This window comes from Anguilla anguilla, chromosome 17, assembly GCF_013347855.1.
Source record: "Anguilla anguilla isolate fAngAng1 chromosome 17, fAngAng1.pri, whole genome shotgun sequence".
Lineage (NCBI taxonomy): Eukaryota > Metazoa > Chordata > Actinopteri > Anguilliformes > Anguillidae > Anguilla > Anguilla anguilla.
The window spans coordinates 32255681-32279546 of NC_049217.1; the positions used below are offsets into that span (position 1 = coordinate 32255681).

The window sequence follows — 23866 nt, forward strand, 5'->3', positions numbered from 1 at the left end:
AGTTTTGTGTGGCGATGCTAACGATGGTGCGGATCATTGCATTGTGGGGTGATGCTAACGATGGTGCGGATCATTGCGTTGTGGGGCGATGCTAACAATGGTGGGGATCATTCCATTGCGGGGTGATGTTAACGATGATGCAGATCGTTGCAGTGTTGAGCATTGTGGGGCGATGTTAACGATGATGCAGATCGTTGCAGTGTTGAGCATTGTGGGGCGATGCTAACGATGGTGGGGATCATTGTGCTGTTGAGCATCGTGGGGCGATGCTAACGTGCTCCTCCTCTCAGGAGCTGTACCTATGCGCGGCGGGAGAGCTGAGTCAGCACCCCGAGCTGGTGGAGGAGGTCCTGAAGCTGCAGCGCTGGACAGAGATTCTGCAGAGCTCGTGAGTGGCAGCCGATCTCTCGCTCTCTCGCTTTCTTGCTCACTCTCTCTCTCACTCTCTCGCTTTCTTGATCACTCTCTCACTTTCTCGCTCTTTCGCTTTCTCGCTCACTCTCTCTCTCTCTCTCTCTCTCGCTTTCTCGTTCTCTCTCGCTCGCTCACTCTCTCAATCTCGCCCTCTCGTTGTCTTTCTCTCTCACTCTCCCGCTCTCTCACTCTCTCACTCTCTCGCTCGCTCGCTCACTCTCTCTCTCTCACTCTCTCGCTTTCTTGATCGCTTTCTCGTTCTCTCTCGCTCGCTCACTCGCTTTCTCACTCTCTCGCTCGCTCGCTCGCTCGCTCGCTCTCTCTCTCTCACTCTCTCGCTTTCTTGATCGCTTTCTCGTTCTCTCTCGCTCGCTCGCTCGCTTTTTCGCTCACTCTCTCTCACTTGCTCGCTCTTCTGCTCTTTCGCTCTCCCGCTCTCTCTGTCTCGCTCTCCTGCTTTCTCGCTCTCTCACTCTCTGGCTCGCTCTCTCTCTCTCTCTCTCTCTCGCTGTCTCACTCTAGTGCTCTGGTGCGCTGTAATTCTATAGTCCTCCTCTCCTTAACACCCTACCCATCTGAAACTACCAGCGTCACACTACCTTTATATAACTACCCATCTTCATAACTACCCCTCTGTAACTGCCCTTTCTTCATAATTACCCCATCTTTATAACTGCCCCTCCGTAACAATGTGTCCATGAAATAAACCTGAAATGTCAAACATTTAATAGCGAGCAGGTACAGACCAGAGTGCACGTGGGGTACTGTAACTCATTAACATTTTAGTTCCAGCTGTAATGGAGTCATATGACTGAGTGTGTGCATGTGTCTGAAATGTGTATGAGCGTGTGACTGGGCATCCCATTGCAGTATTCTTTCTTTATAGTTTACTCACAGTTAAGTTTTGCAGTGCTGTCGGGGTTCCTTTTTTCTTTTTTCTGACAAACTCAGTGCCTGTGAAGGGTACTAAATGCTTTTCACAATATTGAGCTGTTCTTGTTTACTTTCTGACAGGAGCAATTCTTGTTTGGACTGAAAGTTCCTCTCTTTAGTTTTAATTGAAAATATGCCTCATTAATCTTTTATAGCGTGCACAAAAGAATCAGCAGGTAAATGAGATGGTCTGCTCAGCTGGCCATCTGCAGAGCCTGTCTTCTGTATTGATATTAAAAACGTGAGCGAACCACGCTTCTGTCCGAGCTGTGTGCATGTCCCAGTCTACCCCCCCCCCCGCAGCGTGCCTGCTTCTGTCTGAGCTGTGTGCATGTCCCAGTCTGCCCCCCCCCCCCCCCCCCGCAGCGTGCCTGCTTCTGTCTGAGCTGTGTGCATATCCCAGTCTGACCCCCCCCCCCCCCCCGCAGCGTGCCTGCTTCTGTCCAAGCTGTGTGCATGTCCCAGTCTGCCCTCCCCCCCGCAGCGTGCCTGCTTCTGTCCGAGCTGTGTGCATGTCCCAGTCTGCCCCCCCCCCACGCAGCGTGTTTCGTGGAAGGGTACGGAATGGCCTGCGTTTTCGACTCTCTAACACGTGCTCCCCTTGATTTTGGCAAAACCCTGCCTGACGTTTTCCTGTTAAACTGGGTAAACGTGGAATCCCTCGTATTTCCAAATATTTACACATATGGTGGCACAGACAAGCAGTAAGATCTTTGTTTGCTTACGGCCATGAGGAGGGCATGTCCGATCCCTGATTTAGCCCCTCCCTCTACGGTGCAGAGACGGTTGGGCAACATCACCAAACTGAAAACGGGTCCTATGTCTGTGTGCGCCACTTTGCAGATCCTTATAACCTATGTCTGCGTGCGCCACTTTGCAGATCCTTATAACCTATGTCTGCGTGCGCCACTTTGCAGATCCTTATAACCTATGTCTGCGTGCGCCATTTTGTAGATCCTTATAATCATTTTGCTCAAATTGCTTCTTTTTTTTTTTTTTTTTGCTGTTTTGCATAAACTGCCGCCCCCCCCCCCCCCCCAAAAAAAAAGAACTCACACAAATATATTTTTGGCCACATTGATTTGCTCCATTGTCAACCCGTCTGTCTGTCACTTTGTTGCCATGGCTGCGTTCTACAGAATGCGCACTTGCCGCCCACGTCGCCACCCCAGCTTCTCTCCCCCATGGCGGTGGGCCCCCCCACACTGCACAGCCCAGTCGCCACCCACAGACCTGCAGCAGCATCACACGGAGCCTGGAACTGTGCCCTAGCAACTCTTCCTTAGCAACAGGAGAGCACAGAGCCCTGCTTTCAACTTCTGTACAACACTATCAAACAATGCAAAACAAACAAATATTGACTTGCTTGATGGAATACTTTCATGTATAGCAGTGTCCAGAATGGCTGACATTTGTATTTGATAGAGTGTCAATCTATTCTTCAGCAGGACGAGTCAGGTGGGGTGTGCAGTCAAATATAGCATTCCTGTAATATTAACGCCGGTACTGTACTAAGCACAGGGAGTGATTCAGTGTAATCTTAAGAAAATAATAGTGATTTGAGGTTAGAACCAGCCATTCTCTCTGTCTGGGTGCATTGTTTTGTTTTTAGGGTTAGTCTGGCATTGCACACCGCACGTGTCTCCTCTTATGTGCTGGCAGGCCCTTTCATGTGTTAATTACTGTGAGGAGTTAGGGTTAGGGGTACTTTCTGTGACGGGGTATGCCAGTATTCTCTTGCGCACGTGCAGGTATTAATGCATGGGGAAGCTCATTTAGGTCTTACTTCAAGCCACACCTGGTGCACTGGAAGACTAAATCCAGGCTAAATTTGTGCTGAAGTAATTTAAGCACTGCCCATGAGTCTTTCAGTCAGTTAGGCACCTCCCACCTCAATCCTTTATTTAATTACACTTAAAATTCCTTTTCCACTATTTTATGAACATAGTGATAAAATATCAGTTGCTGTGTTTTGTAAATGTTGTAATTTGTATACTTCGCAAACCAAAGCATGTCCAGAGAATCTGAGGGATCTTTCAGTGTGCTGTGGAAATGGGTGCAGCCAGTTCAGACCTGCGGTCCTCGAGACCCTGTGACTGGGGTTGCCAAACATCTGGTTTTCGACCGCAATGTTTGGTTAGAGTTCGTTTGTGATGAGTTTGCGTGTCAGTGACTCTGATTCAGCATTGTTACTTCGGGTCCAAGGGGGACCCCCAAACCCCCTGTCCCTCTCTTGGACAACTCCCGGTTTTGTTCGCGATTATGCTTCCAGCTCTGCCTGATGTGCTAAATCTGGCAACCCTAATTTCTCTTCTGCCCCCTGCAGAACGGAGGAGGACAAGGACGCCAAGCGGAAGCAGGTGCGCCCGCTGTTCCGCCACTTCCGCCGCATCGACGCCTGCCTGCAGCCACGCGAGGCCTTCCGCGGCTCTGACGAGAGTGAGTGACGGGTGGGCAGTGGGCGCGGCTAAGCCTGACGAGGTTTAGTGATGGGCGGGGCTAAACCTGAGGAGAGTGAGTGACGGGCGGGGAGTGGGTGGGGCTAAACCTTACAAGAGTGAGTGATGGGTGGACAGTGGGCGCGGCTAAGCCTGACGAGGGTTAGTGATGGGCGGGGCTAAACCTGAGGAGAGTGAGTGACGGGTGGGCGGTGGGTGGGGCTAAGCCTGAGGAGAGTGAGTGACAGGTGGGGAGTGGGCGGGGCTAAGCCTGTTTGTCCTCAGAGGGCGGAGCTTGCTTGTAGCCAGCTGTGTGGGTCCCTGCTGGCATACGGGCTAAACTGGGCTGTCCAATCTAATCCCAATAGGACTGCGCTGATGCTCCCTTATCTAGGTCTCCATAGATAGGCCCTGTTTTATGCATTAATTTGAATAAGGTGTTGTAGTGCTGGGCTAAAACAAAAACCTGCACCCACACCCGCCCTTTTCAGATAAGATTGGACACTCCAAGACCTCTGCTAATGCTGTTTTTTCAAAGGGACTTAAACCTAATCAGTGCTATGAATGGATTTCTTAAGAATTTTTTTAGAAAGTAGGTTGCAAAATCTAACCTCTAAATGGTCTTTAAAAACCATTTAAAAAAAGAAGAAACAGTCATCAGCTAGTTGCTCAGAATCTCACAGGTAGTGCTGTGGTTTATGTTGCTGTGAGTGAGTGTGAGAGAGGGACGGGGATTCAGGTGGGTACCCAGTGCAATGACTTGGAGGGTGTGGCTGTGGATGGGAGGGTGTGGCTGGGTGTGGCTTTGGATGGGAGGGTGTGGCTGAGAGGGTGTGGCTGTGGATGGGAGGGTGTGGCTGAGAGGGTGTGGCTGTGGATGGGAGGGTGTAGCTGGGAGGGTGTGGCTGAGAGGGTGTGGCTGTGGCTGTGGTTGGGAGGGTGTGGCTGAGAGGGTGTGGCTGTGGCTGTGGTTGGGAGGGTGTGGCTGAGAGGGTGTGGCTGTGGCTGTGGATGAGAGGCTGTGGCTGTGGATGAGAGGGTGTGGCTGTGGATGGGAGGGTGTGGCTGTGGATGAGAGGGTGTGGCTGTGGCTGAGAGGGTGTGGCTGTGGATGGGAGGGTGTGGCTGGGTGTGGCTGTAGCTGAGAGGGTGTGGCTGAGAGGGTGTGGCTGTGGATGGGAGGGTGTGGCTGTGGATGGGAGGGTGTGGCTGGGTGTGGCTGTAGCTGAGAGGGTGTGACTGTGGATTGGAGGGTGTGGCTGGGTGTGGCTGTAGCTGAGAGGGTGTGGCTGAGAGGGTGTGGCTGTGGATGAGAGGGTGTGGCTAGGTGTGGCTGTGGCTGTAGCTGGGAGGGTGTGGCTGTGGATGAGAGGGTGTGACTGGGAGGGTGTGGCTGTAGCAGGGTGTGGCTGTGGCTGAGAGGGTGTGGCTGGGTATGGGGGAGGGGGGGGTGCAGGGATTTGGATGTGGAGCCTGGTCCATCAGCATGCGTGTAGTGAACCCCCCTCCCCCGTGCAGTCTTCTGCAGGGTGTACACCCCGGACCACTCCTATGTGACCATCCGCAGCCGGCTGTCGTGCCGTGTGGGCGAGATCCTGGCGCAGGTTCGAGAGAAACTGCAGTACAGCGAGGAGCAGCCCCGCCCCCCCCGGGAACCTGCTGCTGGTGGCCGTTACGTCTGCAGGAGGTGAGAGCGCGCGCGCACACATGCACACGCACACACACATGCACGCACGCACACGCATGCACACACACACACATGCACGCACACGCATGCACACACACACACCAGCATGCACACACGCACGCGCACGCCCGCACACACACACACGAGCACGCGCACACACACATGCATGCACACACACACGCACACACACACACGCCAGCATGCACACACACATGCACGCACGCACGCACACACACACCAGCATGCACATGCACACGCACGCACGCACGCACGCACACACACACACACGCCAGCATGCACACACACACATGCACACACGCACGCACGCACGCACACACACGCACGCACACACACGGCAGCATGCACACACAAATGCACGCACACACACGCACATGCACACGCCAGCACGCACAAGCATGCACACACGCCAGCACGCACAAGCACATGCACACACACACACAAGCATGCATGCACGCATGCACACGGGCATCGGGCTGTGAGCAGAGGGCTCTGTGCCGTTCACACAGTGAACAGAGGGCTCTGTGCCCTTCACACAGTGAGCAGAGGGCTCTGTGCCCTTCACACAGTGAGCAAAGGGCTCTGTGCCGTTCACACAGTGAGCAGAGGGCTCTGTGCCATTAGCACAGTGAGCAGAGGGCTCTGTGCCGTTCACACAGCGAGCAGAGGGCTCTGTGCCGTTCACACAGTGAGCAGAGGGCTCTGTGCCGTTCACACAGTGAGCAAGGGCTCTGTGCCGTTCACACAGTGAGCAGTGGGCTCTGTGCCGTTCACACAGTGAGCAGAGGGCTCTGTGCCATTCACTCAGCGAGCAAAGGGCTCTGTGCCCTTCACACAGTGAGCAGAGGGCTCTGTGCTGTTCACACAGCAAGCAGAGGGCTCTGTGCCACTAGCACAGCGAGCACAGGGCTCTGTGCCATTAGCACAGTGAGTAGAGGGCTCTGTGCTGTTCACTTAGCGAGCCGAGGGTTCTGTGCCGCTAGCACAGCGAGCAAGGGCTCTGTGCCATTAGCACAGTGAGCAGAGGGCTCTGTACTGTTCACACAGTGAGCAGAGGGCTCTGTACTGTTCACACAGTGAGCAGAGGGCTCTGTGCTGTTCACACAGTGAGCAGAGGGCTCTGTGCCCTTCACACAGCGAGCAGAGGGCTCTGTGCCGTTCACACAGCAAGCAGAGGGCTCTGTGCCATTCACACAGTGAGTAGAGGACTGCTGTTCACACAGTGAGCAGAGGGCTCTGTGCCATTAGCACAGTTGCTGATGCAGTGTGTATGTGCTTGCGTGTGTGCGTTTTCTTCCGTCTCTAGAAAAGGCTGTATTCCGCCCCAGCGATGAGGCTGTCTTCACCACCCTGGGGGTGAACACCCACCTGTTCGCTTGCGAGCCGGCGGAACTGGAGACCCTGGTGAGTGGGGTGGGGCTATGGGGGCATGGGGGGATGGGGGGGATGGGGGGGCGGGGTGTGCATGCAGGGATGAGCAAGGATGAGTGCAAGACCACACACCTCAGCACTTGCAACTTCTCCTCAAGCCAACCTGCCAGATTGGATGACTGCCACGGTCTAGCAGTCTTATTTCAGAACATATCATACTTTACTCACTCTAAACAGTGCTGTGTCAACAAAACGTAGGCTTATTATCATTACTTGTATTGCTTATATATTATAAATATTAGTGGGTTTTAGTTTGTAGTAAAGTGGTCGTAAAATAAAGAGCTGCTTATCATGGGGAGTGGGTGGTACTTCTCTCTCGCAGTCATCAGGTGCTAAAGATTATTCCAGAAAGGACGTAGGCCAGGTTCTAACCCCCCCACTCCTGTGTTCTCCGATCTCAGTTGCCCTTGCCTGAGGAAATCCACTGGTCTCCCGGCGACAGCAAGCTTCACGACATGAGCGCGGAGGAGGTGGCCAATCAGCTGGTGACGTTCGACTGGGAGCTCTACAGCTGTGTCCACGAGGTCAGTTTAGGGCTTGAACGGGGGCGGTCTGCTCATCGATTGGCTTGGGGGGGTGGGGTTTGCACGGCTAACTGCAGTATTGAGTGGATGCTGTCTCTCAGGGTTGTAGCTGAGGTGGATTGGATTGAGCTCGGTTCGAGGGACCGGCCTAATTAGGTTGTTGTGGGGCTTTTTAATATCATTAATATTCATATTCATATCATTTCGCTGTCACTAAATTATTTGAGGCGGTGGATCTTATCCTGTAAGCACAGATGCTTCTACCCGGATGGATTCATGTTTGGTCGGCATGTTTAAGGTTAGGGTTAGGGATAGGGGTTAGCGGTTAAATCCTCAGTGCCTTAATGTGACTCCTGTTTGCACATGCACATTTCTTTGTGCGTTTGATGCTATGAAATGTTTGTGAGTTTGAGCTGCTGTTGATGGAGGGTCTCCATGCTTGTTTGGACAGCTGGAGTTTGTGTGCTACGTGTTCCATGGCGAACAGGCTCGCTGGCGCCCCCTCAACCTGGAGCTGGTACTGCAGCGCTGCAGTGAGGTGCAGCACTGGGTCGCCACGGAGATCCTGCAGTGCCAGTCCCTGCCCAAGAGGGTGCAGCTGCTGCGGAAGTTCATCAAGATCGCCGCATTGTGAGTGGAGCGGGGTGGGCGGGGCTGGACAGGGTGGAGCTGGGCGGGGTGGGCAGGACAGGGCGGAGCGGGACGGGGCGGGCGGGGTGGAGCGGGACAGGGTGGAGCGGGACGGGCGGGGCTGGACAGGGTGGAGTGGGGCGGGCGGGGCTGGACAGGGCGGAGCGGGACGGGGTGGGCGGGGTGGAGCGGGATGGGCGGGGCTGGACAGGGTGGAGCGGGGCGGGCGGGGCTGGACAGGGTGGAGCGGGGCGGGCGGGGCTGGACAGGGTGGAGCGGGACGGGACGGGGCGGGCAGGGCAGGACGGGGCTGGACAGGGTGGAGCAGGACGGGGTGGGCGGGGCAGGGTGGAGCAGGACGGGATGGGCAGGACGGGGCGGAGGGGGACGGGACGGGGTGGGCGGGGCAGGATGGGGCAGGACCGGGCTGGACAGGGTGGGGTGGAGTGGGACAGGGTGGGTTGGGGCCGGCAGGGAGGGGCGGGGTAGGACGGGTGGGGCAGGACGGGGTGGAGGGGAGCGAGACGGGACGGGATGTGACGGGACGGGTGGGGCAGGGGCAGGGGCGCTATGAAGGGGGGGAGGTTGGGATGTTTCCAGGGGCCCTCAAAAAATCATGCTGTGATTGTGCAGGGATGGGGTGGCCTGGGGTGGTGGGGCCCGATGTGAGATCTTCTCATGGGGCTCCAAAATGATGATAGCCAACCTGCATCTAAGTCCCAGTTGTGTGTACTAGTTGATTAAAATAATTGGTGGAAATTGTTTTCAGCCTTGTTATAACAGTGACAAAATGTGTTTAGTCTTGGAAAGCGGACCTTCTGTGAGCTGGTGCAAGAAGGACTGTTTTACAAGGACATGGTGTCAATGTTTTGTCTAGTGCAAGAGTTTCATCTGCTGAGTGCTGCTGTCTAGAGCAAGACATTTCACATCTTAAGTGTACATTACACAGCATTTTTACACCGTGTTTTGGTGACTCTGTGTCTGTTTGTGTATGTGTGTTTGTATATGTGTGTGTGTGCGTGTGTGTGTGGGTGTGTGTGTGTCTGTGTCTGTGTGTGTGTGTGTGTGTGTGTGTGTGTGTGTGTGTGTGTGTGTATGTATGTGTGTGTGTCTGTGTGTGTGTGTCTGTGTGTGTTTGTGTATGTGTGTTTGTATATGTGTGTGTGTGTGTGTGTGTGCGTGCGTGTGTGTCTGTGTCTGTGTGTGTGTGTGTGTGTGTGTGTGTGTTTTCCAGGTGTAAGCAGCAGCAGGACCTGCTGTCCTTCCTGGCGGTGGTGCTTGGTCTGGACAACCCGGCGGTCAGCCGGCTCCGACTCACTTGGGAGGTACGCGATTCGGACATCTGACCCCCCAGTGCTCCAAGCCAATGGGCTGGCAGACTGGCACACGGGTCGCATTCCAGAGCGCTCCTCGCATCCTGCAGAGAGTTAGCGCCTCGCGTTCCTGAGGGCCAGCAGTGTAGAGCACTGGAGTGTGTGCATGCATGCTATGTGTGTGTCTGCATGTGTGTGTACCAGACCTGGGTTAAATATGTATTTGTTTTGGATTCAAATACTTTTCTATGCTTTACTGATCTAGTCTGGTGTATTGGAACTAAGTAAATACTCTCACAAACCCCGCCTTCTGATCATACTGGCAGGCTCAATTACACCACGCAAGATCAATAGAGCGAAAAGTAGGCGTGTGAGAGTGTGTATAGCGTGCTGCTGTGTGTGTGTGTACATGTGTGGTGTGTGTGTGTGGTTACGTGCGTGTGTGTGTGTAGCATACTGGTAATGGAACTGAGTTCAAATCCTCTTTGGGGCATTGTCATTGTACCCTTGAGCACAGTTCTTAACTTGAGTTGCACCAGTAAATCAGAGGCCGTTAATGTGTGTGTGACAAGGCAGTGACTTGTGGGGACCTTTTTATAAATTTTATATAATTTTATAAAAATTTTTATGCAGGGTTTGCCTGGGAGGTTTAAAAAGCAGTTTCAGCAGTTTGAGAGCATTGCGGTGAGTATTTATGCATCCTGTGGGGGGGTTAGGGTAGGATGGGGGGGGGTTAGAGCTAGTGGTGAGGAGCCCGGGATGGTGACTGTGTGTCTGTGTCCGCCCTGCAGGACCCCTCCAGGAACCACAAGGCCTACAGGGACCTGGTGGGCAGCCTGAGGCCCCCTCTGATCCCCTTCACCCCCCTGCTGCTGAAAGGTGAGGAGACACACACACACACACACACACCACACGCCACACACACACACACACCACACACTGACATACCACACACACACACATACCACACACACACACACACACGCTTACACACCACACACACACACACACACACCACACTCACACACACACTCACACACCACACACACACACAAATCCACACGCACACACACACCACACACACACACACACGCACGCACCCACACACACACACACACACACACACCACACACACAGACACATACTCACACACACATGCACACACACACACCACACACACACATGGGCACACGTACACACACACACACTGATCATGTATGGATTACATGGGCATTTTGTGCAGATCAACTCCAAGGCTTCAACGATAGCCTGTAAATCCCAGTGCAGCATTTGAGTAAAACGGAGGTGGCAACCCACACCCCCCCTCCCTCTTACTCTCCCAGGTGTGCTCCAGATGTGCGCCCATAAACTCCCCCCCCCCCCCCCCCAGTGAAAATTTGCCCAGGAAGTGTCTGCAGACGTGCCCCCCCCACTCTTCCAACAATTAACAGCCTCCCTAATCGCCCACACCACATCCGCCCCCCCCCCCCCGTGCCCCTGTGCCGACCTGCTCCAGGCAGCAGTGACACCTGATGTCTGTGCATGCCTCTGCATCGCTATGAGCCCCAGGCTTACCGCCGCCTTCCCAGCTGCTGCATTTACGGGCGTCCGCACCATCCCATCACCGCCACTTAGCGTCAAAACGCCACCCTCAAACCCGCGTTGTCAAGGCAGGGAGCTGCAAAAGACTGCGTAGCCATAAACCTAGCGCTGCAGCGTACAGCCTGCGTAGCCGTAAACCTAGCGCTGCAGCGTACAGCCTGCGTAGCCGTAAACCTAGCACTGCAGCGTACAGCCTGCGTAGCCGTAAACCTAGCGCTGCAGCGTACAGCCTGCGTAGCCGTAAACCTAGCGCTGCAGCGTACAGCCTGCGTAGCCGTAAACCTAGCACTGCAGCATACAGCCTGCGTAGCCATAAACCTAGTAGGGGAGATCCCCCCCCCGGGGGACGGGTGGCCGCAGATCGGTCGAAGCGTTCCAGGCGTCAGAAACATTTGTGGCGTTGCGGACAACAGGGAGCCACGTTCCTCTCCGGCCTTCCTCCCTTCTCTCTGGTCAGGCGCACACTGCCTGGCCGACTCTCAAAGGTCACAGGTCACCACTCTCTCCCCCTCGCCCGTCCGCACTTGGGCTGCTGGGACACGACGCTGGCTCTCCTGCAAGCACTGAAAACGATGTTACATAACTGTTCTTTCCGCATGTTTACATCTCTCTCTCTCTCTGTCTCTCTCTCTTTCTCTCACACGCCCTCTCTCTTTCTCTCTCTCTCTTTCTCTCACACGCCCTCTCTCTTTCTTTCTCTCACACTCTTTCTCTCACACACCCTCTCTCTCTTTCTCTCACACGCCCTCTCTCTTTCTCTCTCTCACACACCCTCTCTCTTTCTCTCTCTCTCTCTCTCTCACACGCCCTTTCTCTTTCTCTCTCCCTCTCACACGCCCTCTCTTTCTCTCTGTCTTCCTCCCTCTCTCCCATGCCCCCTCTCTCTCTCTTCCTCCCACTCTCACATGCCCACTCTCTCTCTCCCTGTCTTCCTCTCTCTCTCACACACCCTCTCTCTCTCGCTCTCTCTTTCTCTCTCTCCCATGCCCCCTCTCTTTCTCTCTCTTCTTCCCACTCTCACATGCCCCCCCTCTCTCTCTTCCTCCCTCTCTCCCATGCCCCCTCTCTCTCTCTTCCTCCCTATCTCCCATGCCCCCCCTCTCTCTCTCTCCCCCCCTCTCTCTTTTCCTCCCACTCTCACATGCCCTCTCTCTCTCCCTCTCTTCCTCCCTTAGTGGCAGCTTGACTAAGAATTGAGTTTGCGTACTATAAAATGGTTTCCAAAATAGGAATATTTATTGACACTTTGGTGTTAGGAGGAGTGTTATGTACAGTGGAACAGGAGGTTTTGGTTTTGTCTTTTAGATTTTTTTTCTCCTTTTAACCTCATGTAGCATGTTATTTATTGAATGATGTGCTAATAATGTGCTAATTATCAAATTTAATTGAATAATGTGCTAATAAAGGTGCATTAAAAGTCAAAGTCTCTTCCTCCCTCTCTCACACACCCTCAGATCTGACCTTCCTCCATGAAAGCTGTAAGACGTTCCACGGGGAGATGGTGAATTTTGAGAAGATGGTGAGTGGCAGAGAGGCTGTATGCCTCGGCTGTTTCAGACGGACGGCCAGAGTGTGTGACGGGTACATCACTGTGCATGTGTGTGTGAGCGTGTGTGTGTGCGTGTGTCTGAGACTTGTACATCACTGTGCGTGTGTCTGTGTGTCTGAGATGGTACATCACTGTGCATGTGTGTGTGCGTGCGTGCGTGCGTGCGTGTGCGTGCGTGCGTGTGCGTGTGAGCGTGTGCGTGTGCGTGTGTGTGTGTGTGTGTGTGCGTGCGTGCGTGCCTGTGTGTGTGCGTGAGTGCGTGCGTGCGTGCCTGTGTGTGTGCGTGCGTGTGCGTGTGTGTGTGTGTGAGCGTGTGCGTGTGTGTGCGTGCGTGCCTGTGCGTGTGAGCGTGTGCGTGTGCGTGTGCGTGTGTGTGTGTGTGTGTGTGTGCGTGTGCGTGCGTGCCTGTGCGTGTGTGTGCGTGCCTGTGTGTGTGCGTGCGTGCGTGCCTGTGTGTGTGCGTGCGTGCGTGCCTGTGCGTGCGTGCGTGCCTGTGTGTGTGCGTGCGTGTGCGTGTGTGTGTGTGTGAGCGTGTGCGTGTGTGTGTGTGTGTGTGTGCGTGCGTGCCTGTGCGTGCGTGCGTGCGTGCATGCCTGTGCGTGTGCGTGCGTGCGTGCCTGTGTGTGTGCGTGCGTGTGCGTGTGTGTGTGTGTGCGTGTATGTGTGTGTGTGTGTGCGTGCGTGTGTGTGTGTGTGAGCGTGTGCGTGTGTGTGTGCGTGCGTGCCTGTGCGTGTGCGTGCGTGCGTGCCTGTGCGTGTGCGTGCGTGCGTGCCTGTGTGTGTGCGTGCGTGTGCGTGTGTGTGTGTGTGTGTGCGTGCGTGCATGCCTGTGCGTGTGCGTGCGTGCGTGCCTGTGTGTGTGCGTGCGTGTGCGTGTGTGTGTGTGTGTGTGTGTGTGTGTGTGTGTGTGCGTGCGTGCCTGTGCGTGTGCGTGCGTGCATGCCTGTGCGTGTGCGTGCGTGCGTGCCTGTGTGTGTGCGTGCGTGTGCGTGTGTGTGTGTGTGTGTGTGTGAGCGTGTGCGTGTGTGTGTGTGTGCGTGCGTGCGTGCGTGCCTGTGCGTGTGCGTCTGAGGCGGATACATCACTGCTGTAAGGGAAAAGCCCCCCCTGCAGAATGAAAGTGAAAATGCTGTAATGTTCTGTATAAAGCATGCAACCCCCCCTGTTCTTACAGCACAAAGTGGCGGAGATGGTGAGGAGCATCCGGAGGTGCCGGAGCGCTCAGTTCGGTGAGATAAACTCATTGCCATGTCACTCCATGTCCTTCACACGATTAATTTATCACATGCATCCAGCTTACAAATTACACAGTTGCAGTTGATGATACGCACGTCCACACACTCACACACACACAGATGCACTGACACTTGTGCACACAGACACACTCATATGCACTCATACACGCACGTGCACACAAACACACACACATAGATGCGCAGTGATGCACACACAGACACCAGCACAAACTCTTTGTCTCTCTCTGTTTCTCACACACACACACACACACACACACACACACACACACACACACCCATACGCACACAAGAGTGCACACACACTCACACACACACACCCATACGCACACAAGAGTGCACACACACACACACATGCACACACAGATGCACTGGCGCTTGTGCACGCAGACACGCACGCACGCACTCATATGCACTCATACACGCACGTGCACACAAACACACACACATAGATGCGCACAAACACTCAAACATACACACACCTGAGTACATGTACCACATCATGCCTTCCACACTGTTGCGTCCCTCCGCCTCAGGTGGGGGCGCTGGCCGTTTGGACACGCGTGTGTCTTAAAGTTAATTGTGAGCACCTGTGGCGGTGCCCTTTTAAGAAGCCTGGAGTCGGCTTCTCATGAGATGGGAGCTTTTTCTCCTCACCTCTCGACCACGGCCGGGTCTTGATTTTATCTTGTGTTTTGCAGCTATTTTAGTATCTCTTATGGGTAGTTGAATAAAGTTATTGGTTAGTTTAGGGAAACCTTGGTGTCGGCATCGCTTATGTTTGCGGGGGCTTGAGAGCAACCGTAACATAAATGGGGGCTCGTCCGGGATTTTACCGTTTAGAGCAGGGGTCTGCAATCTTATCCAGAAAGGGCCGTTGTGGGCGCAGGCTTTTGTTCCAACCAAGCAGTAACACACCTGATTCTACTAATCAACCACTTAGAATCTTTGCTAAGCACCTTGATTAGTAGAATCAGGTGTGTACCTGCCCAGTTGGAACAAAAGCCTGAGCCCACACCGGCCCTTTCTGGATAAGATTGAGGACCCCTGGTTTAGAGTTTAAATTTTCTGTTCTTAGCCCGGTTAGCTTAGCTGCCGGGCGGGTCCAAGGGACTTGTCACTTTATTGTTTTGCCTTTGTTGTTTTTGGTGGTTAATATGAGTGGGGGTACGCTTCGGGGCACTGAGGTCGACTAGTTAAGTGGTCTGCTGACAGTGCTCACGAGTTCAGCGTTCAAAGTCGCCCCGAGCGCAGAAAACCACCGAAGACTAGTTTATTGAGTTAGAGTTTTTTTTCTGTTTGGTTAGGTAGGATCGGGAAAGCCCACAATAGAGTTAAATGGTAGTGCCACTAATTGGTTTAATCACTCTGGATTTGTATCAGCTGTGTCGTCCAGCTGGGCCGATTGGGCTGGGAAAAGGAGAGACTCGTTTGACTGGTAGGGTTTTTTTTTGATAGCACTGTTCAATTCGATAACTGAGTAACATGGACGCCTAAACCTTTAGGCTACGTAAAGTTTTGGTTAGTCTCTTGTTATCGTTGCTTCCTGATAATTGTCTGTCAGCTGATCCTCCTGCACGGTGTTTTGGCTTACAGCGTTCGGCCAGGTTAGCACAGACAGTCTTTCGATTTCCTAACTTCGCGTTTATGGCTTTCTCGTTCCTTATTGTGGAGTATACTATCGCGCATTTGTCGTTTTCCGAATATTAAGTCTCGTACCTTGTCTGTTTCGTGTTACCCTGGTAGTGCTTCTGCTTCGGTCCTAGACTATTTATATTGCGGAACCGTCCGATAAACTGCTCAAGCCTCGAGATGTATCGTTGAGTTTGCTCGAGTGTCTGTGTACTTGCACATGGTATTATAGAATAATAGTCCCTTGCTTTTACTGAACATCCTTTCACTATCAGTATTTAATTGAATTGCCATCTATGCTATGGCTGAGTCTGGATTCGAGTAATTACTATTTGAATTCAGTCAGCTAGATGCCTCTGGATGTACATCAGTTGTATGGCTGGCAAGTAAGAAAGTTCCTGCGGCGCCGAATGCATGCGGCGCGCGTAGAGTTCCTGCGGCGCGCGTAGAGTACCTGCGGCGCCAAACGCGTAGAGTTCCTGCGGCGTCGCACGCGTAGAGTTCCTGCGGCGTCGCACGCGTGCGGCGCACGTAGAGTTCCTGCGGCGTCGCATGCGTGCGGCGCGCGTAGAGTATTTTAATAAACATCCTTTCACTACCAGTATTTAATTGTATGGCTGGCAAGTGAAAAAGTTCCTGCAGTGTCGCACGCGTAGAGTTCCTGCGGCGTCGCACGCGTGCGGCGCGCGTAGAGCTCCTGCGGCGTCGCATGCGGCGGCGCGCGTAGAGTTCCTGTAGCGTTTCTGTCTGTCTCCCCTGGTTTGTCTCCCCTTGTTCATTTTGTTTTGTTTTGGGGACTGGTGTCCCCAGCTGGTGGTGGGGGTGTTGCGTCCCTCCGCCTCAGGTGGGGGCGCTGGCCGTTTGGACACGCGTGTGTCTTAAAGTTAATTGTGAGCACCTGTGGCGGTGCCCTTTTAAGAAGCCTGGCGTCGGCTTCTCATGAGATGGGAGCTTTTTCTCCTCACCTCTCGACCACGGCCGGGTCTTGATTTTAGTGTCGGCATCGCTTTATGTTACGGTTGCTCTCAAGCCCCCACAAACATAAGCGATGCCGACACCAAGGTTTCCCTAAACTAACCAATAACTTTATTTAAATACATATAAGGAACACTAAAATAGCTGCAAAACACCAGATAAAATCAAGACCCGGCCGTGGTCGAGAGGTGAGGAGAAAAAGCTCCCATCTCATGAGAAGCCGACGCCAGGCTTCTTAAAAGGGCACCGCCACAGGTGCTCACAATTAACTTTAAGACACACGCGTGTCCAAACGGCCAGCGCCCCCACCTGAGGCGGAGGGACGCAACACACACTGATACTATACACACACACACACACACGCACACACAGACACACATGCACACCCGTACGCACACACATGGGATGAGCCCCCAATATGTTACGACCCCGCCTCAGAGGGAAGCAACATCATTGGACACAGACAACCAGGGTTAGGTGTAAACAAAAGGTTGAATTTATTAAGAATAAAACAAAGAAATAAAGGGAAAATGTGGTGGATGAGGGAGATGCTGCTCCTGCAGTGTTTGCTGGCTGAGAGAGAGGGAGGGCCAGTGAGAGGTGGAGATGGGGCTTTTAAGCGCTCAGGTGCCTCCCCACAGGTGCCTCTGAATTAGCAGATTTAAACACACACAGACAGTCTTGTTGTGTGTCCAGGACATAACACACACACCTGAGTACATGTACCACATCTTGCCTTCCACACTGATACTATACACACACAAACGCACACACACACACCTGATTAAATATACCTTGTAAAGGGCTTCTACACCAATAGTACTCACACACACGCACACACACACACACCTGATTAAATATACCTTGTAAAGGGCTTCTACACCAATAGTACTCACACACGCACACACACACACACACCTGATTAAATACACCTTCTAAATGCCTTCTACACCCACACTGTGAGAGTCTTCACTCTGTTTCCTGCATTTGCATTCAGGGTTTTTTAAACATTTCTTTCTAAGAGGGACGTATGCAGTTTTCTCAGAAAAGCATACTGCTGTGCTGAGGTCCTTTGAGAGATTGCATGTTAATATCATTAACGCTTACTGTGTTCAGCACAGGTGACCTCAGTAACGTTTGGGCCTGGCCGCAGAATTCCCCTAATGGACCACAAAGTGCCATGCAAGGTCTCAGTGAATCACCCAGGGTCTTTCATTTTAATTACTGAAGCATTTCCAATTATCCTGAGTGGATTAGACTCATTCATTTCAATCAGGAGGATTACTAAAAAAAAACACGTCCTCTGTCCAGCAGAAAGATGGCTGGTTTGACATCGCTCTTCCATGGCCTGAAGACCTGAATTCATAAATTGATTTTAACTTTTATGGAAAGGCACCAAATGAAAAAGCTAACTTCGCTCACTGCTAAGCTCCAGCGGTGATTCTATAGCCCCAAAATATAGTCCTGAAATGAATACCAGTTACACACAATAATCAGTTTTTGCATTGAACTAAGATATAAAATCTTAGTTCACTTTGTTGTACGTTGCTCTGGATAAGAGCGTCTGCCAAATGCCTGTAATGTAATGTAAAATGGTGGAATTAGTTGTATACTGAAATAAGAGCCATAATTATAGAGAAATCTTTCATTCTGATTTCACTAACTATACATTTATATGCCGATATTCTTTTTTATCTACCAAGCACTGTCATACATCCTGTGCTAAGTATCAAGCCACAAGAGCTGTTAAGCACACTGATCTAAAATATAATTTACTGTAAGAGGAGGAGCAGTGACACATTGAAATGCGTCTAAGATGGAGAAATCTGCGTAGCTATTAATATCTTAAAATGTTGTGCCATTGGTTAAAACCGAATCAAACCAGTTCTGCCTCTATTCACTGACTGCAGAATAATTTGAGCACTGCGTTCCTGCTGGTGCTGAAGATGCGAGTCTATATTGCACCTTTCCTGCATATCTCACTTCAAACATGGAGAGGCTGCCTCCCCTTGTGGTCAGAGGTTGTCATTACATGAGTTGGTCATCCATTGTGGCTGAGATGGTGTGTTATGGAACTGTTTTTAGAAGAGCTGTGGTCTGGACCTGGGCTGATGATGCAGTTGTTTACACCCTTGAGCACACCTTTACCCTTAGGAACTGATTTATTCATTAAAATGACTTTCATCATACTGCATCTTCCAGGCAATGTTGTTGTATGGGGGGTGGGGGGAGTTTGGGCGATTCCAGGGGCCCTGACTGACAGGGATTGGGGCAGCCTGGGGTGTAATTGTGCAGGGATTAGGGCAGCCTGGGGTGTAATTGTGCAGGGATTAGGGCAGCCTGTGCTGTAATTGTGCAGGGATTGGGGCAGCCTGTGCTGTAATTGTGCAGGGATTGGGGCAGCCTGTGCTGTAATTGTGCAGGGATTGGGGCAGCCTGTGCTGTAATTGTGCAGGGATTGGGGCAGCCTGGGGTGTAATTGTGCAGGGATTGGGGCAGCCTGGGATGTAATTGTGCAGGGATTGGGGCAGCCTGGGGTGTAATTGTGCAGGGATTGGGGCAGCCTGGGGTGTAATTGTGCCGGGATTGGGGCAGCCTGGGGTGTAATTGTGCAGGGATTGGGGCAGCCAGGGTGGTGAGTCTCAATGTGAGATCTTTTCATGGGGCTACGGTTATGGCCCACTAACCGCCCAACACATTCAAAACACCACAACGTTCTTTTGCAAGAATACAAAGTATATATTTATTAAACGGTACGAAAACAAACCCAATACAATACAAACCCACATTTTCAGAATGTTAGCGAACCTGTTATGATGGGTAATGGTAGCGTTGCGTAGCGTGGGTGTTTATGAATCTTCCCTCTGTTCCCGCAGCCCTGGATATGGAGCCGTCCCCCTCGCACCTCCAGACACGGGCCTATGTGCGGCAGCTGCAGGTCATCGACAATCAGAACCTGCTCTTCAACATGTCCTGCAAGCTGGAGCCCAAAGACGTGTGAGAGTGAGCCTCAAAAACCTACTCTCCCTCCCCCCGCCCGCAACACCCTCAACACCCCGTAACCCGCGCGCTATCACAGACACTATCTGAAACCCCCTGCTGCCCACTGACCACTAACTCTGCCCCTCCCCAGGCCTGGAGGCTTCTGAACTGCCACCCCTCACAGTGGTAGATCGTACAGGAGTGTGTGAGCCAGTTAACTGTAATTGTTTTCTTCGTGGTTGTATGTGAATGAGGTGCAGAGAGCCTACCTGCTATAACCCCCACCAGCTCGATTCCTCTTCTCGTCAGCATTCGCCCCTCCCAGGCTCATGACGGGGCTACGCCCAACGTTGTTGCACTGCCACCACTGAAACAAACTGAAGCCAGCTCGACTCGACCAGGCTGACCATGACCGCTTTTTTGTACAGATGTACAGAAACCACTTTCTCTGTGAGCTTGTGTACACTTTCTGCCTCTGGGGGCAGCGCTGCTTCAGATGAGACAATCTACCCCCCCTCCCCCCCAGGCCCCGATTCCTGTCCCCTTCTACCCCTCGCCCCTCGCCCCCCGCCCCCCCGCACCCCAGCACTCCCACACCCTACTCAGGCACTCACCACGGACAGCTACGCAGCAGCCATGAAAGGGTGCCCTTGGAAACGGACATCACCTACTTGAGTGTGACGTGCACTTAATTCTTCCTGGGTCAGGACCCCACGGAGGGCTGCCCCGCGTTGCCTGTATAATATTTGTGTACATACCTGTAAATAGTAAAATAGAAAGGTCCTATTTTAAGTATGAGATGAAAGATGGTCATACGTGGCCAAAGAGGCTTCATCCTTTGTTTTGTAAATTTGGTAACGGCGGTTTAACGGTCCTGTGGAGCTGTACAGCGTGTTTCTTTCGCTTCGGGAAAGTCCCGCTGCTGTATTTTTTTGTAAAGAAGTCAGTGTTTACAGTGCGCTCTGTGGAAACTCGGATAAAAGCCAGCCTGAGGATGGACGCCGATGCAGCTTGTTCTGTGTGGTAAAATCCTTCTGATCCCACCCTCTGACACTACGCCCTAAATAAAGCTTCTGATCAGCCTGGAGACTGCTGTCCACTGCTGTCCAACAGAGCGGGGTGTGTGTACACGTGTGTGTCAGTGTGTGCAAGTGTGAGTGTGTGTGTCAGTGTGTGTGTGTGTGTGCGCATGTGTGTGTGTCTGTGTGTGTGTGTGAGTGTGTTTGTAAGTGTGACTGTGTGTGTGTGTGCCCGTGTGAGTGTGTCTGTGTGTGTAAGTGTGTGTGTGCGCATGTGTGTGTGTGTGAGTGTATGTGTGTCTGTGTGTGTGTGCGCATGTGTGTGTGTGTTTGTGTGTACGCATGTGTGTGTGTAAGTGTGAGTGTGTGTGTGTGTGCGCAAGTGTGTGTCTGTGTGTGTAAGTGTGAGTGAGTGTGTGTATCATTGTGTGCAAGTGTGAGTGTGTTTGTGTGTACGCATGTGTTTGTCAGTGTGTGTAAGTGTGACTGTGTGTGTGTACGCATGTGTGTGTGTGTCAGTGTGTGCATGTGTGTGTTAGTGTGTGTACGCGTGTGTGGGTCTGTGTGTAAGTGTGAGTGTGTGCATGCGTGTGTGCGTGTGTTCGTGTGTACGCATGTGTGTGTGTAAGTGTGTGTGTGTGCGCGCATGTGTGTGTCTGTGTGTGTGAGAGTGTGTGTGTGTACGCATGTGTGTGTATTAGTGTGTGTACGCGTGTGTGGGTCTGTGTGTGTAAGTGTGTGTAAGTGTGACTGTGTAAGTGTGAGTGTATGTGTGTACGCATGTGTGTGTGTGTCAGTGTGTGCATGTGTGTGTGTTAGTGTGTGGGTCTGTGTAAGTGTGAGTGTGGGAGTGTGTGTGTGTGTGTGTGTGTGCGTGTGTGTGCACGTGCGTGCGTGTGTGTGACTGTGTGTACATGTGTGTATATGTGTGTGTGATACACACATAATGCATATATATGGCCTTTGTTGCTCAAACAAATGACTGGTGCAAAATGTGTACAGTACTGAGACCACAGATGCGCTCACTTAATGTAACTTCTGACCATGTGGTTGGAATATGAATGTGTCTGGCTTTAGATGTTTGACTAATGGCATTTCTGTCTCCAGCATGTGCAGTTCGTGTGTTGGGTTTCGTTGCAAAACAAGATATCCACCATTTAAAAAATTGACATGTACTCTTATAAAATCTTTGCTTACAAAACTCTTTCTGGCACTTTTGAATTAGATTAGCCAAAATACCTCCAAAATAATTATATTTGAAGATTAAATCCCCGGTATTTTGGAGGTGTTCAGTAATGAACTCCGGACATGATTCTTTTCCTAAAATACCCCAATCTTGGGAAAATAGGGAATTTTGAGAAAATAATTATGTCTTAATTTCATTATGAACTTCATACTGAAATATTTCGGTTTGCATTTGAAGAGTTCGGTCCCTAAATGCAAACTGAAATATTTATGAATGGAGCCCTTATCCAGAGCAGTGCCTGTATATGCTATACAGTCTTGCACATCTCGAAACCAGACAACTTTTTACAAGTTGCGCAGAGGTATGGCACCAGCACCCTTCTGCACCCCCTCAGATCCGCAGCCTGCAGGAGTGGACTCCAGGTGACCTACCAGTGCTCAGGTGAGCAGTTCTTCCCTCATTGGCAGGGGATCTTTTACATAAACCAGCAAGAAGAAGAGTTCTCTTAGACTGGGCCTGGAGTCTCTGAAAACCTTGTGAAAGGTAAGGCCTCTTAGCGAAGCTCAGTAAGTGTATGAGGGATGGTAAATGGACTGCATTTATATAGCGCTTTTATCCAAAGCGCTTTACAATTGATGCCTCTCATTCACCCATTCACACACATTCACACGCCAAATGGTGAAAGGCTGCCGTGTAAGGTACCAATCAACTCAAGCAGTTAGGGGTTAGGGGTTAGGGGTTGGGTGTCTTGCTCAGGCACACTTCGACCCGCCCTGGGCGGGGGATCGAACCGGCAACCCTCCAACTACCGGACAACCACTCTGCCCTCCTGAGCTATGTCGCCCCTAGGGTGGGGAGGGGTGTCCTGTCACAAAGCCCCAGTGGCTGTGCTAAATTCCAGTGACAGCCAAAGCATCTGTGACAAATAATATTTCAAGGTCTTTCCCTTGTGCAATATGGGTTTACAGTATATTAAATCTATTAAATTTGGCCTGAAAGAATGTCAAGTTATTTCAGACAAAACAAACAAAAACACACAAAGCCCACAAAACAGAAATATCCCCACAAAAACCACAAACCACATACACAAAATCTCAACATGACAGTCCCAAAGAAGACCCTAACAGCCTCATACTAGAGGCTTATATTAGGCCACAGGCAGGTGGAGGCAATTGGGTAATTAGGTTATTACCTCCACCTGTACTACCCAGATAAGCAGTGGCAGGGAACATAACAGGAGAGTGAATATGCCAAAAGCAGAAGCTATGTAGAGATGAGACCACGTGGAGAATAGCGAGGACGGTGTTATGGGTTTAGCACTGGGAGTAGTGGTTTATACTGTGATTGGCAGACACTGTTCAGATCCTCTCCTTATTGACTGATGATGATGATGGAACTCTGCTGCTATTGGTTGCCTTAGTGTGTCTTATGATCAGTGCTGGTCCACGATGACTCTGATGCTAACTGCGATTGGCACTGTGATGTCAGCCAATGAGCAGAGCTGCCACTTAGACTCTCTCACACACACACAATACCACTCTCTCATACCAATCTCTGTATCTCCCCCTTCTCTTTCCCCTGTGTCTTTCACTCTCTCACACACACACACTATCACTCATACTGACTCCATCTCTCCCCCTTCTCTTTCCCCGTGTCTTTCTGTCTCTCACACACACACTATCACCCTCTCATACCAATCTCTGTATCTCCCCCTTCTCTTTCCCCTGTGTCTTTCACTCTCTCTCACACATATACCTACATTTTCTCTTTCTCACACAACTCTCTCTCCCTCATTCTTATGTACACACCAACATTTAAAATTGATAAAAAAACAAGGTAAATATCCTGAATAAAATAGTACAAATGCAAACTATTAAGAAATAATGTGCTGCCTCAGTGTGTGTCCCAGGTGCTCATAACCCAACTGTGCTCTGCCTCAGTGTGTGTCCCAGGTGCTCATAACCCAGCTGTGCTCTGCCTCAGTGTGTGTCCCAGGTGCTCATAACCCAACTGTGCTGCCTCAGTGTGTGTCCCAGGTGCTCATAACCCAGCTGTGCTGCCTCAGTGTGTGTCCCAGGTGCTCATAACCCAACTGTGCTGCATCAGTGTGTGTCCCAGGTGCTCATAACCCAACTGTGCTGCCTCAGTGTGTGTCCCAGGTGCTCATAACCCAGCTGTGCTGCCTCAGTGTGTGTCCCAGGTGCTCATAACCCAACTGTGCTGCCTCAGTGTGTGTCCCAGGTGCTCATAACCCAACTGTGCTGCCTCAGTGTGTGTCCC

General features: G+C 51.8%; 1 protein-coding gene across 1 annotated transcript in view; it reads left to right on the top strand.

The window, feature by feature from the left end:
* The window catches only part of rapgefl1 (Rap guanine nucleotide exchange factor (GEF)-like 1), a 40577-nt gene extending 20109 nt beyond the window's left edge, over positions 1 to 20468 (top strand). Inside the window, 13 exon segments of the mRNA XM_035397834.1 lie at positions 291 to 388; positions 3674 to 3786; positions 5304 to 5419; positions 5421 to 5472; positions 6797 to 6894; positions 7323 to 7445; positions 7897 to 8075; positions 9310 to 9400; positions 10022 to 10072; positions 10180 to 10267; positions 12445 to 12509; positions 13714 to 13768; positions 19276 to 20468. Of these exon segments, the coding sequence (XP_035253725.1) occupies positions 291 to 388; positions 3674 to 3786; positions 5304 to 5419; positions 5421 to 5472; positions 6797 to 6894; positions 7323 to 7445; positions 7897 to 8075; positions 9310 to 9400; positions 10022 to 10072; positions 10180 to 10267; positions 12445 to 12509; positions 13714 to 13768; positions 19276 to 19400 (1254 nt within the window). The 3' untranslated portion in view covers positions 19401 to 20468.
* The last annotated feature ends 3398 nt before the right edge of the window (positions 20469 to 23866 follow it).